The 14,539-nt window shown below is 47.2% G+C and overlaps 1 protein-coding gene across 1 annotated transcript; it reads left to right on the forward strand.

Moving 5' to 3' along the window:
• The first annotated feature begins 4,377 nt into the window (after positions 1-4,377).
• Positions 4,378-7,767, forward strand: LOC118246847 (cytoglobin-1-like). The gene is given in 4 exon segments (XM_035544323.1): positions 4,378-4,472; positions 6,610-6,698; positions 6,701-6,840; positions 7,639-7,767. Coding segments are annotated over 4 exon segments (453 nt in total).
• The last annotated feature ends 6,772 nt before the right edge of the window (positions 7,768-14,539 follow it).

Raw genomic sequence — 14,539 nt, forward strand, 5'->3', positions numbered from 1 at the left:
AAATGTACAGCACTGGAGAAGCTTTCGGGGTGGAGTGTAGCTGCGTTACCTAAGTGTTCCCTAAGCCTTTAACCTTAGATGTTATCGCACTAGGGGAACCTGGTGTGCTGACTCTAAGAGGAATTAAACAGATGGTGGAGCGGAGTGGAGACACCATGGCCAGGCTCTGTGATAAGATGGGAACTCAAAGGTACATTGGAACCAATAAGCTGCTTATTTGCTACCCTGGGCCAACAGCCTGCTTTGTTTTTGACAAAATGCTCTCCTTTTGGTGAACTTTGCTCATTATAATACCATTATAATACCACAACTCACCTCCATCCCAAAAGCTACCCGCTTCCAAGGTGCAATCACCCCACACTGAGCACGCGCTCTGAATTTCTAGGAGCCTGTGCCTTTAAACAAAAGCGAGAAAATTTAGCACCAGTCATAATAAAGGTATGTATGACTAGAGTCAGTCAATCTCCACCTAAAAGATAGAAAATAATATAAATTGGCTTAAGAGAGAGGGGATGTTAGGGAAGACACCATCATGACTTCTGGGATCAGTCAACGGGCTGACTCTCTCTTCCCCTCCCCACCCCCTACCCTATTGGGATGCCTTTGTGTAAGATTTGAACACTTGGTTATACCAAGTGCCTTCCCAGGAAAGAGAAATCTCTATAGAGTCTTTGTGCCTTATAACACGTTAATAGCCAGGCTGTGTGCCTGTGTATTTTATGCATGCTAGCTTGCTTTTTCAGACAGTGAATTTATTGCCGGCAATCCAAAGAACCTGTGTACCTGTTGCTGTAATAAATTGCACTTAATTGCATTGTTCCTAGCAGTGATAGTTCTCATTGAACCCGACTAGAGTGAGGGTGTGCTACGTTATTGGTGAATCTGTGACCGTGACAGTTCAGTACCCCGAACCCGACCGGACCTATTATGGTTAAATGCCTACGCCCCTTAACGTGACAGAGAAATTGGCATAGTCAGCAGGATTACCATGGATAAGCTGCTGTAAAAATGCAAATGTGTCCTTTCCCAGGTTGGGAAGGAATGGGCCCAAAAATTTTGAAAAATCAAGAGAAAGTGGTAGAAAGCATTAAGCAGTGTCAGGCTGCACGAAAGATTGGAGTGAGAAAAGGTAAAGGTGTAATCTATGCAGTGTTAGGAGCCTGTTTGTCTTGTGCTCAGCAAGAAGCTAAGGAAACTCCTGCTCCCAAACTAATTTCTGATGTGGAATATACAGCTCTGAAATCAGAAAATGAGGTCTTAAAGTCATCATTGGCCTTTGAAAGGGAGACGGAAAAACATTAGGAAACAGAGTGGGTAAACTTTTGAATGAGAATGATAAACATTTGAATGAGAATAACAAACTTTTGAATGAGAAGAATCCTCTTAAACAATTACTGGAAAGGTTTAATCACCTGTTAAATAAAATACAGCCTTCTGCTCCAGTTAAGCAGGTTTGTATATTAATGCATAGTGCAGACCCTGAAAGCTGGGATGGTGATATTTAGTCTGACAGTGATGATGAGATCAAAGAGACTGTTGATTCTGAACCTCAGTCGAGTTCCTTGAGGCCTTTGGTTAAAACTGAGAGCACTGTTGATGATGTAGATGAAATCTGCACTACTGTGCGAACAATCCCATGGTCACCAGCAAGAGTTGATTAAAACACAGGAGAAGTTCTCCAGGCAGTCAGGAGAATCGAAAGTCGAGTATGTGTGGTGAGTTTCTCTTGAAGGAGAAGACCGAATTATGTTGAGTGAGGAAGAAGCAGGAGGCTTTTGGGGATCAGGAGTATTTTTAACCACCACACCAAAAGAGCATAATTACTCTATAACTGCATGAACTGCATACTGGGCAGGTGGTATAGATCCCCAGGAGAGAGGGGAACCACTGGAAATTAGAGCCACAAACTATTCTGACCTAGCTGTAGCAGTACAAAAAGCGGCCTGCATTCAGGCGATATATGAAAGAGATGAATTCAGGAAATCCCTGATGTTAGCTGTTATCGACCTAGCTCGATTAACCCCTCTCATCCGTGGACTCCCTGACTGTCTTAAGATGTTTGTAGTGAATATCCAGGATTGCATACAAGCTGCTCGTAGGGATGGTGATCATGGTCGTAGATGAAATCCAAACTCCCCTATTCCCACCTGGAGTGAATTTGTACAATATATAGATAAGTATGGATGCCGAATGGGCTTGATTAGTTCTTCCAGTACTAAGCCCCAAGACCACTACCAGCAAGTCCGACAAATCCACACTAAAAATCCCAAATGCCCCAACTTGAAAGAGAGGTTCAAACATAATAATATGGAGCCTGTGCCTTTAAACAAAAGCGAGAAAATTTAGCACCAGTCATAACAAAGGTATGTATGACTAGAGTCAGTCAATCTCCACCTAAAAGATAGAAAATATAAATTGGCTTAAGAGAGAGGGGATGTTAGGGAAGACACCATTGTGACTTCTGGGATCAGTCAGCGGGCTGAGTCTCTCTCCCTCCCCCCAAGTGGAACCCTCCATTTTGGCTCCCATGGCCTGGCAGCCGCCACCCCCTGCGACTCTGTTCTTGCTGGCCCTCTGGCACTGCCACAGCAGTGTTGTGTTGTGCTCGGCTGACCGGCATTCATGGTTTCACGCCTGCCTTCACCGAGGCAGCAGTGCCAGCAGCACTGCGTCCCCATCCACCCCCCAACCCAGGCTCTCCTGAAATCTGGGACAGTTTTCTGAGGATTTGGGGATGAGAAATCAGAAGGCCGTGGGGCTTTGTACCAGACCACTCTTTGTTGGTGAAAAGGGAGAGGGAAGCAGGGGGTGCTTTGCTCCAATGAAGTCCTCTGACACAAACATGTCCAGACCTGGTGCTGCTCCTGACGTGCTTCCCTCCTTGCCCTGCACCCTCATGCTGCAGCCCCACGAGGAGCTCCGCTCTCCCTGCTGCAGGGACGAAAAGCATGGTTCCATGGGATCCCCCTCAAAATTGTGCCCTCCTCAAGCACAGCAGCCTGAATTTCTCACAGAATAACTGCAGAGCAACAGCACGCAGAGGCCAGTGCCTTGTGGTGAGGCAGGAAACACAGACAGGGGTTATGAGCTAGAGCTGGGGCAACCCTTCCCTTCTGCCCCACCACTACAAATTTGTAAGGACTGCTGTGCATTGCTCTCACCTCTGCCAGGTGAGAGGAAAGGAAGAGCACAGGGTGTGAGGTGAAGGAGTTCAGAAACATGCTACAAAGGCATTGGAGCAGCCTCTACCCTGCCGCAGTGTTAAGCACCTGTACTTTCTCTCTCAGCATTTTAAATGCCGCCTCAGGAGAGGTGTCACACACCTCCATCAAGAGGTTCCTGTGCGGTTGCAACCACCCCTTTCCATCTGCCCAGGGGACCGGCCTGGCTTTGCTCACTGTGACACACTTTTCTCCCTCGTGCCCACTCCTTCCCTCCTCCAGACTATCCCAAACAATAGGAGGTTTTGTCTCTGCTCGGCATCCAGCAGCAGCGGTTCCTCAAGCCCCTAAGCCCTATGTTGTGTGTCTGCCCTGGACTTAACCAGCACATTCCTGCCAGAGGTTAAGACTGGGTGCCACGTGGATAATCTGAGCTTTTTTTGCCTCCTGCTCCTCCAAGTGACCATGACAATAACAGGCCCGTGTGCACCAGCTGTTCTCCTGCCCCTTATGTCTTCTATCCATGGATGCTTTGTCATGACCACCCACACAATGGTAAAATTCAGCACTGGAGGTGTCTTCCACCTGCCTGGTCCCAAAGCTGGCAGCAGCCAGAGCATGAGCCCCAACAGACCAGAGGGCTGAGTGGAAAGCAGTGGCCATGGCATGAGAGCGGGGCTGGAGTGAGCTGCCAGAGCTGCAAAAGGGATCTTTGGAGTGCAAGAACAAGAAGGGCTGGAAGCTGGGAAGGCAGGGCACCACGGTGTCCCGAACACAGCAACACTTTCGCGAACAAAGCAGGAAATCAGTGCTCAGGCAAGGACGGCAGTTGGGAAAGAGAAGCCAAGTGCTGGCCTTGGCAGGGGGCGGGAGGGAAGGAGAATTTACCTTTTCCTTCCCCATTGAAAATTCCCTTTTTTCCCTTCTCTCCTAGACATCAAGCTCTTTGCTCTGGCACTGGACTCCAGGCCAGAGTGCTAGGCCTCCCTCCTCATGTGGTTGCTTTATTTCCTGATTAAAAGTGATTAGGCAGTCCTAAAGCCCGCAGAAATGTGACCGATGGGGACAGAGACAAAGAGTCCATTCAAGATCTCTTAAATCCCCAGGGCAGTATTTAGAGAGCCCTGAAGAGAGCCCTGGAGCAGAACCACCCCATCACTGCCTCCCTGTTCTCCCTTCTCCTTCTGTGCCCTTCCTCACCATCATCTCCTCCACCATGCCCTTCTCTGAAGCGGAGGTGCAGAGTGCCCGTGGTGCCTGGGAGAAGATGTATGTGGATGCCGAGGACAACGGGACAGCAGTGCTGGTCAGGTAAGGAAAGAGCCTACCCCGCTCTACTGCAGAGGGTTCAGCCAGGAATGGCAAGAAGGATGGAGTTGCCACCTAGAAGCACCTCTCGATGGGTTTGACGCAGCCCTCGCCTGAAACATTTTGGTTTGCTGTGGTTTATGCCGCTTCAGGGAGGAAACAGCGCAGAGGAGGGATCCATACAAAGAAAAGCAAAAGGAAAGGGAGGAGGGGGCTGGAAAAGGAGGAAGAGACTGGAATGATTTCTTTACTGCACTCTACCAACCCCCCAGTAAATAGTGATGTATTTAAGGTAAAGAAAATAAGGTATGGTATAAAACAGAACAGGAACAAAACATGGGCCCTATTTTCCAATTCCCCTTTACCTCTGAACTACTTGAAAGATTTTTTTCACATGTATATCCTCAGTATTTCTCTTGTGATTCCCCTTCAGCCTTTCCAGTCTATAACTCGTCTGTTTCACTGTATTTTGTCCCTCCTGTGATCTTTCCTCTTTTAGTCCTCACCCTGTTTTCCTCTCATCTTCCATAAGACACACGTTTCTTCTATTCAACTTTCACATACCCTCTCTCAGGTGGGACTTACATCACCTCCATGTGCACTGGTCAGCCCAAATACTCCTTCTGTTTAGCACACCTTTACCATTACCTTTGGTCTACTTATATATCACACCTTGTGCCTCAACAAATGTTATTCTTTGCTCTTTCCCTCTGTGGTCTACATACCCTGAGGACAGTTAGGGTCAGAAATGCAGTTATTAAATGTTAGTATCCAGTGGTTTGGCTCCTGAGGGTGTTTTACTGTAGAAGGTTTATTGTTAGTGTCCTACAGACCCAGCCCGACCTTTAGAGAAGCTCTGGGCCCCGCAGTGCAAGAGAGACATGGACATACTGGGGAGAGCCCAACAGAGGGCTGATGAAGGGACTGGAGCACTTCTGCTGTGAGGAGAGGTTCAGAGCTGGGACTGTTCAGCCTGCAGAAGAGGAGGCTCAGGGGATTTATCCATGTCTATAGGTACCTGAAGGGAGGGTACAAAGAGGATGGAGCCAGGCTCTTGTCAGTGGCAGGACAAGAGGTACTGGGCATAAAGTGGAACACAGGAGGTTCCCTCTTAACATCTGGAAGCACTTCTTCACTGTGCGGGTGACTGAGCACTGGCACCTGGACATGGTCCTGGGCAGCCTGCTCTGGGTGTCCCTGCTTGAGCAGGGGGCTTGGACTAAATAACCTCCAGAGTTCCCTTCCAACTTCAACCATTCTGTGATACTGTGAAATGCAATCTGGAATTTGCTAATGCTGTTTTAGGTGGATAACTGGTTTATCCAACAAAGTAACCTGTTTTCTTAAGAGCTTGACCAAAGTGGCTGTAATTGAGATATTATAAAAGACAATTCTTTATGAGAGGCATCAAACTGTGTTACATTTGAATAAATGAAATGAGCAGTACTGAGTACACAAACAATAATCCATCACAGGCAGAGGAAAGCTCTGGGATGGACTCCAGGAAGGGGTTAACTAAGAAAAACAATGGTTGGGTTTCTCCTTGAAAATACCCATTAAGACCAAAGTGGAGACATCTGATGTCCAGAACATTCTTGTGACTGTGCACCGTCACACTTGCCCTGCCTGAATGCGCTCCCATGTCCCTGTGGATTGTATCTCCACCTAACTCCGAAGAGGTGTTTGCTTCAGAAGCAGTGGAGTAAACTCAGGACAGGGCAGGCAGGCTAGCTCAGGCAGATAGCACAGTTTCAGGTGCCTCCTGGCATTAGGATGGGGAGCCCCAGTTGCACATCCTTGTGAAGAAATAAGCGAAACTCGGGAGCAAAAATAAAGTTGGTCAAACTGCTATGAGTGACCCTCTCAGCAGAGCAGAGGCCAGCAGCAAGGGCAGTGGTTTTAAGAAGCAATGAGCAGAGTGCCCTAGGGAGACACAAGGCGGGGTCAGGCTGCTGTGGGCACAGGGGTCATGCATAGCTGGGAAGGGCAAAGGAGAACAAAGTGCATGGGAAAGAGAAGTTTTTTCTGATAAAGGGAAGGAAAAAGGCCAACAAATACATAACACAAGGCCTGGCACATGAATTCGTGTCTGCATTGGTGCCTCAGTCCGCAAATTAGGCCCTCTCTCATTTCTCAACAGGATGTTTACCGAGCACCCAGATACCAAGTCCTACTTCACACACTTCAAAGGCATGGACTCTGCCGAAGAGATGAAACAGTCGGATCAGGTCAGGGCCATGGCAAGATGGTTTTCACTGCCATCAACGACATGGTGCAACACCTGGACAATACTGAAGCTTTTCTTGGGATACTGAACCCACTCGGCCAGAAACATGCCACCCAGCTCAAGGTTGACCCCAAAAACTTCAGGGTGAGCCAGCATCCATCTTCTTTTGGGGGTGTAGTAGTGATGGAACGATGTCCTCCCCTTGGAGGGGAAGAGCTGAAGAAAACAGGCTTTGTATATGTAAATATATATAGGCCTCAGAGAGTGGAGATAGTGGAAGGTGAGATGGTCAATGTTGGAAGATTGCAGGAACGAGATGTCTGGCGTCTGTTGGGAAGAAGGCTGTGCAGCAGTTGATGTACAAGCAGGTCTGCGCTGGTGGGAGCTGCAGAGCTGCCCATGAGTTGTAGCAGGTTTTCTCAGTGCAACAGGATTCCCACACAGTTGTCATTTAATCACAAGACACAGAAAAGCAGCTTACACTGAACTTCAGTCCATGATGTCTATTTTTCTCTAATATCAGGAACTGAGCTTTTCCAAGACAACTGAAACACCTGTTATTGAGCAACAACAGCAACAGCATTGCCATCACTAAACAAACACACATGATACATAGAGGACCAAATGGCTTTTCCAAGTCCACCTGAAGTCACCAGCAGAGTGCATTTGGCTCTTAAGTCTTTAAGTGACTGTGTATATCGGTGCAATCAACATTAAATAGAGATGGGGTAGTTAAAAATACAACGACTGCAATTTGGGGTGAATTCTATGATGCATCTAATTTCCCACAACCTATTTCCAGTTCTGCATGCTACATGCTCCTGAATTGTTTTTGTACCCCCTTTCCATTCTTCAAAAACCACAACTTAAAAATATATTTTATCGTGCCTCCATTTATTATGGAGGAAATTTCACACTGTTTCTTCCCTTCTCCCTGTTTAGATCATCTGTGACATCATCTTGCAACTGATGGAGGAGAAATTTGGTGGAGACTGCAAAGCCTCTTTTGAGAAGGTGACCAATGAAATCTGCACTCACCTGAACAATGTCTACAAAGAAGTGGGTTGGTGAGGAAGTGCAACCTCTAGCCTCTTCAAACTTCTCACTAGCACTGATTCGCTGCTTTTGGGCCTCCAGCCACAGTTGGAAGAGCGAAAAAGTAAAAAAAGCAAAAAATATATAAGATAGGTGTTAATGTCAATAATTTCTGTAGCACACTGAGTTTCCACAGTTAAATGAAAACCGCAGATACATCAAAGCCAAACAAATCCTGACGCGCCTTGCAGCTGAGGTGCTCCAAGTGGGCTCCTCTGGCTACAGTCCTTGGAGACTACATTTTAAGACCAAGACTTGAAGCTTGCTTTTCCTGGAAGACTTGCTCCTTTCAGCAGCAACAGCCCAGAGAGAGAACCAGCAGCTCTTTACCTTTCCATCCTCATCAATGATGAGCAGGAGACCATTTTGAAGCATTTCCTGGGTCAGGGACTTTGTAGAGGTCATTTTTTAAGAGACATGGGAGTTTCACATTTGAACTGCAGCAATGGGAGCAGGGGGGAGTGCTCCGTGTTTGGAGAAGACTAACATCTGAAAAGGAGACGGGGAAAGTCCCAACCTGGGCAAGTCAATGGAGTCCCCCAGCTTGGGGAGAGGTGACTCAGTGCAGCTTCCAGTGTGGGTGGGGACATCTCCAGCGCCTGGATTTCCTGCTGCTACTCCCAGAAAATTGCTCTGGCCATGTGCCCAGGAGACAACAATAGCACCCAGCTCAGTGTCGCCCACACTACCTTTCCTGCCGCAAGGCCTGCATCTCCCTTCAGTTCAGAGTCCAGAACTGTTTAATTGCTTTTCCTTAGACGTGGTGAAATCATCAGCTGATAACTGCAAATAACCACATGCCGTTTTGCTTAAGTGTAACACAATAAACAAAAAGAAAGCTGGTGCGTCTTCTCCTTTGTGGCGCGGAAAAGGCCCTTGCAATGCACAGGCCTTGTGGGAGCAGTGGCTGGTTACAGTGCACGGATACTGGTGGTACTGGGGGTACCAAAACCAGCTCAAGCCACCACCTAGACACCCATCACACTCGCAGTAAGCAGGCTCCTCAGATGGTGGGAAAGGAAATGAAGTGAAAATGAAAGTGAAACAATGATTCAATGATTTTGTAAATGGTTAAAAATGTAGAATTCCTCTTCATCCAATGCATAGTTTTCCTTTACCCATCCCGTTTGTTTGGCAAAGGATGCTGAAACCCCAAAGTTCAGACCATGAACTCTTGCCAGAGAGGGAGGATAGGGCAGGCTGTTGTATTGGGTGCAATATTCTGCCGTGCTAGGGGAGAACGGGAAGCATATTGCACAGCATCTTGAAAATCTCAAATCCCTTAGAGGCAGCACAAGTAAATTCAACACTCTGAAATGCTTAAAGTGACTCCCCTTTTTATTTATGTGTTGTAATGCACATGAAGATGCCCTGTGCAATGAAATAGATGCCTGGCATGGCAGGCTCCTCCTTGCCATCAGCATCCTGAGCTGACAGAGTCCTGACAGCAGTGGCTGATAGTGTAAGGCTCATTTAAAAAAGCTCGGGCTTAAGAAGAGAGGGAAAGGTCTCAGTGAGACAACAAATTTGTGACGTAGCATGGGTTGTATGACAAGTGCCCGTGACAACTTGAATCAGCTAAGTTTGTATCTAAAGCCAGACTAGGGCAAACACATGAAAAATACCACAGAGGGGAAGGGGAGTGAGAGGGAGCTAATGGAGGACATTTATCACCTGGGCTAATTAAAATCCAAATGCTTTCCAGTCATGTAGCTGGAGGAATAAAGCATCCCCACAGGTAAAACTTGATCTTGTAGAGATGAGCAAACAATTTTGTGATTTAAAATATAACCTAAACACTGTAGAAAGATGTACTTAAATTCAGTTCATCAGCTTTGATGAGTGAACTCAGACCTTCCAGTGCTTCCCTACAGGTGCTGGGGTGGGGGCAGCTTTGGTAAAATTCAGGGAATAGAAAAGAAATAAAGGAACACAGGCAAATCAGTGAGAGAAGTCTGAAAAAATCATCCACTGTAGTGACAAAGCAGGAACTTGCACTCGCTGGGCATCCGTGTGCCCAGCTGCGATGGCACAGCTGGAGGAAGGTGGTGAGGGCACGGCCCTGGCAGGAACATGCCGCAGTATTTCTGCCCCGTGCTGGGTGCCAGGGAGGTTCTGCTAGAGCAGGAGAGGAGCGGCAGAACCTCAACTGCCATACCAAAGCACTTCTGGCATATGCAGTGCAGTGGATTTGAGCCAGTTTGGGGCATGGTTACACTACTCAGATCGCACATGGCCAGCATTGAACAAGCCTAGGTCACGTAAGAGTGATTTTTTTTTTTTTTCCCAGCCAGCAGCATCCCAGACTGAACCACTTGTTTCCTTAGCGGACAGTAGAAATAGCAGCCCTGTTGTTCTGCAATATTCTGTACGCTCACCTCAGAGAGCCCAGACTTCTGGCATCCCTGGCAGCACGTCCCAGGAGGAAGCACTGCTGTGGTGCAGATCCCCTTGCACAGCCCCCGGGAGCAGGCGAGCCAGGGGCATGCTGCTGGTGCTGCTGATCTCCATCCGGCTCCCCAGTGGAATCCAGCTCTGCACTGCATTATAGACAGAGGCAGAACTGCAGGACAAGGCAGATGATGGCTGCAAAACGTCAGAGCTGACACCCCGATTACGGTCCCACCATCCATCAAGGCAGCTGCTGCCCTGCCCTGATGGAAGTCAGCAGTTCTTTATCCCATTGCTCTGCTGCAAACCAGCTTTAGCTTGGGAAGATGGCAGCACTCTGAGAAGTTGCAGCAGTTAGATGCAAAGCCCCCAAGCCACTTATCACCATCTAGTGATGGACACGCAGCCTCTCTGAGCCAGCGACATGAACAATTTTTAACCTTTGCGCTCCTCACTGCCCATTGCCATCGATACTTCGCTACAGTCAGCGTTAGGCAGATGATTTCAGCCTGGGAAGGGGCTGTATGGTGACAGTGACTTCTGCTGTTGGTTGGGCCATTTGCCACCCTTGTGTTGCTGTGGGAATATCCTGCCTGCCTGCCGCGCAGAGGGCAGCGCTGCCAGGAGCCTGGGAAGCCACCCGGGACGATGGTCACCCCAGTAACAGGAGGAGAAAAGCCAGAGCCAGGAGGGAATTTTGTAATTGCCCTTGTGTGACTGTCCCTTGTGTGCCCACAAAGGGAAAGCAAGGATAAAGAGAAGAGCTGGGGGTAGGAACGAACATTTCTTCCTCTCTGCTCTTGTTTCCGGCTGCTGATACAGCTCCTGCCCAGCAGTTCACTCTTTCCTGGTTTTGCAGGCTGTAGTGAAAGCCAAAGCTCCAGGTCTTAGTGAGAAGAATGACAGAATTGCACCAGCAGTCACGGCGCAAAAATTTATTGCTAAGAAGCAGGTAGAAAACAAGTGATCAAAGCCAGAAAAAAAGAGCAAGAACCACGAGACTCACGGAGGATCATGTTGATGCTTTTTATAAGCCACTGCATCAAGAATCACAGAATGGCTGAGGTGGGAAGGGACTGCAATCTCTTCTCTTTGCTGAACAAAGGGCAGCTATCCTGATGAAAGTGGCATGCGAAATGTGGGATGAACAGCAAAACTGAAGGGTTGTCAGCGCTGCCGGTGCGTACAGGGCCATCACCTCTGGCACGTACATAGCTCATTTTGCAGTTACGCTTTGTTTAATGCTGACTGCGGCTGCATTCATCATCACTCCCAGCTATGCAGGCAGCACATGCCAAGTCATTTTCTGCACCACGGAAGAGCCTCATTGCAATTCTTAGTTTTTGCCATAGCTAAAATCTGGCCATAGCCACGCAGGGTACGTACCCACCCTTAGCTGCCTCGCATTGGCCCCAGGTGCCTCAAAATATGTTGCAACCATTCTCCCCTCATCTAAACACCTAATCCCATCCCCAGGGCTGTTTAAGGCTATCACATACACATTCGCACAGGCTTTGGGGGGTCAGTACACGCATTTTCTCTTGTTACCCCTGGGGCAGAACAGAAGGTGCAGAACTGGTGCGAAATAGATTGGACAGACAGGATCCAGGACTATGGTTTGTGCCGTAGCAACAGGAGGGTAAATCCCAGATCTGTGACAAGGCAAGAGGACAGACAGGAAGGGTGCCCTCTGCCAGCTCCACGGGTGAGTCCGCTGCTGGGCCACATCAGGCGGCTGCGCCAGGCCAAGCCCCTTTTGCTCAGAGATGTCAGTGCCCTGCCATGCAGCTCCCTCTGCTCCAGCAGGAAAAGCACCTCAGGCATGCTCAGGAGACCTCACTTCTGGTAAGGCGCCACATACCATCTTACATACCATGTTACTTTTCATTCCCTTGACTAATTCAGTGTGAGAGCTCTCTCAGACACATCTAATGCTTGCAGGGTCACATTATTTCAAACGCTTTAAGTAAGTGAAATACACTACCAGTTTTTGCTTTATTTGTACACCTGCAGTCTGGTAAAAAATTGCCATGAAGCTTTAACTGTGTCAGCAAAATCTCAAATAATAGATGCTCTGCTCAAGCATCCTCAGGTTCACTCAGGAGCTCCCAGGCTGCAGTAAGCTTCCTTGCTCGATAGGAAAGGTGTTTTCCTCAGAATGGCCTCAAGCACACTCAGCTCTCAGGGCCTCTCAGGAACCTGCATACCTCTAAGACCTCTCTGCGAAGAGCTCACGTTGTGTGCTGCCAGCGACACATCACTGCACAGCAGCACACCCCCAGATTTCCTGCAGGTCTCTCACCCTGCCTCTGGCTCTTGGTGAATAGAAACAGACTCGACCCACACTGCCTACATACAGGGGCGGGTTGGAGTTGTATCTAGCACAAGTTCTGCCCCTAGGTGTGACAGCACCATGCTATCACACTGGGTGCTCCACATCGTCACAAATGGTGACATCTGCTGGCAATGCGATGTGCAAGCAGAAAGTGCAGATACCCAGGTTCCATCTTCTAAGAATCAACAGCCAAGCAAGAACCTGAAGGGAGAAAAACCGGGCAAATAGGCTTGGGGGTTAAGTATGGAAAGCTGTAGTTAGTATGGACTAAGTGCGACATGAAGTTAGTATGCCCCTATCCGTAGGACATACTTGAGCAGGGTTCCTGGGTTGAGTGGTTTCTCTCTTCCATGATCTGGCCATTGTATTTCTGACCTAGTTCTAGACCAGAAGATAAGACTTAGCAGTTGCCGAACCATTTAATGGAGACTGGGAAGTTGAAGACCACGTCACCCTCATGGACATTAAGGTAGCTTGTTTCTCATGGACAAGTGTAAGACCATTACTTACACGTGCAGTTAAAGCAGTCTTGCTTACTGATAGACTTTTCAGCTCTCTTGCTTCAGAAGAACGGGCATTATCAGTCACCTTAATTTGGTTCTATTCCTAACTATACTCCAGTCCTTGTTTCAGACACGAGGCAGTATTTCCACGTGTAATTCAGAACAAGCAGTAAGACTTACCTCCTCTCTGCTTAGCAGTTGTGCAGCCCTTGGATACTGTGAAGCACACCACCCTAGGAAAACCTATAAGGAAATGCCTAATTCTAAATATATTCACCTTTTTAATTACAAAAGAGTTAAGAGGAATTTGTAAAATCAATGGCATGTTATCCAGAACTTGCTAGTAGTAAAGAGTCTAAGCCGTATTTTGTCATAGTGTATATATATATTTTTTTTCTTTTTAAACACAGCATTCTCTAGTCACTGAATGCATGGGGAGACAGGTACTCAGTACTTCTGGAATGTTTTTATTCCAGGAACTAGCAATCCACTCATCTGCAATCCTGCTGTAGCAGATGCATTTAGAAATGACTGTTCACCTTTTGTCACGCTAACAGCTAGAACTCCATTAACAACAGTGTGACAATAGATTTTAGCAAGCACTTGCAGTGCGCTCATACCACAGGGACAAAAACTGGTACCTTACACTTGTCATGCAGTCGGGCCTCAGAGGAAGTCACAAGACATTCCCAGGAAGGAAACCCACATTCAAATCTGAAGTGGGTGAATAAAAAAGTGCTAAGTAGGTAGCCATCATTATTACAGTATTCCTACAGAAGCTTACATAGATGTGAATTTGAAGTGGAGAATATAAACCATGTTGGATATAAGTCCTTGCAGAGATGTAAAGGTCCTGTTCTGGCTTTCAAAGCCAAATGAAATACTGCTCTCAATTATCTACTGTGGAAATTATCACCCACATGTTCTGACTATAATGAAAACCAAATGCTACAAAAAAGACATTGTAGAATAAATGCAGACTGAGCTCACAGCTGTATTATATATCCATGATTAATTGGTCTACAGAGGCCCTTGGATTAGGACAGGTAGAGGAGATATTTTCAGAACCTGCTGAAAATGCCAATAATCATTGCAAACATTGCTCTTAATGTTATGTAACTGACTGGTGCCATCTCAAGAAGTTACCAGGTTCTTCTGCGTGACGGTAGGACATGCCTGAATTATTTATACATCCCAAAGCACTTTCAGTCCAACAGAACCCACTGCAAGCCCTTTACATAAAGGCAGCTTGCACCTAAACTAAGTAATGCTTTTTCAAACTGAAGTCATTAAGGAGTTAGGGGTTGTGCCATGATCATTATAATTCCACATTTTTGCCCCTACAGATCTAAGAATGGTCAGAATCATAGAGACTGCTTCTCCTAGAGCATGTTGAAAACTCTAATAACCGTATGTTAGGTTTTAAGCGACTGAACTGCTAAGTAATCACCTAAGAGACCAGTATATTCTTGTTAAGTTATCGACAATGTGGTTGGTTTTCCTTTTTATTTTTTTTTTA

This window comes from Cygnus atratus, chromosome 1 (assembly GCF_013377495.2).
Source record: "Cygnus atratus isolate AKBS03 ecotype Queensland, Australia chromosome 1, CAtr_DNAZoo_HiC_assembly, whole genome shotgun sequence".
Lineage (NCBI taxonomy): Eukaryota > Metazoa > Chordata > Aves > Anseriformes > Anatidae > Cygnus > Cygnus atratus.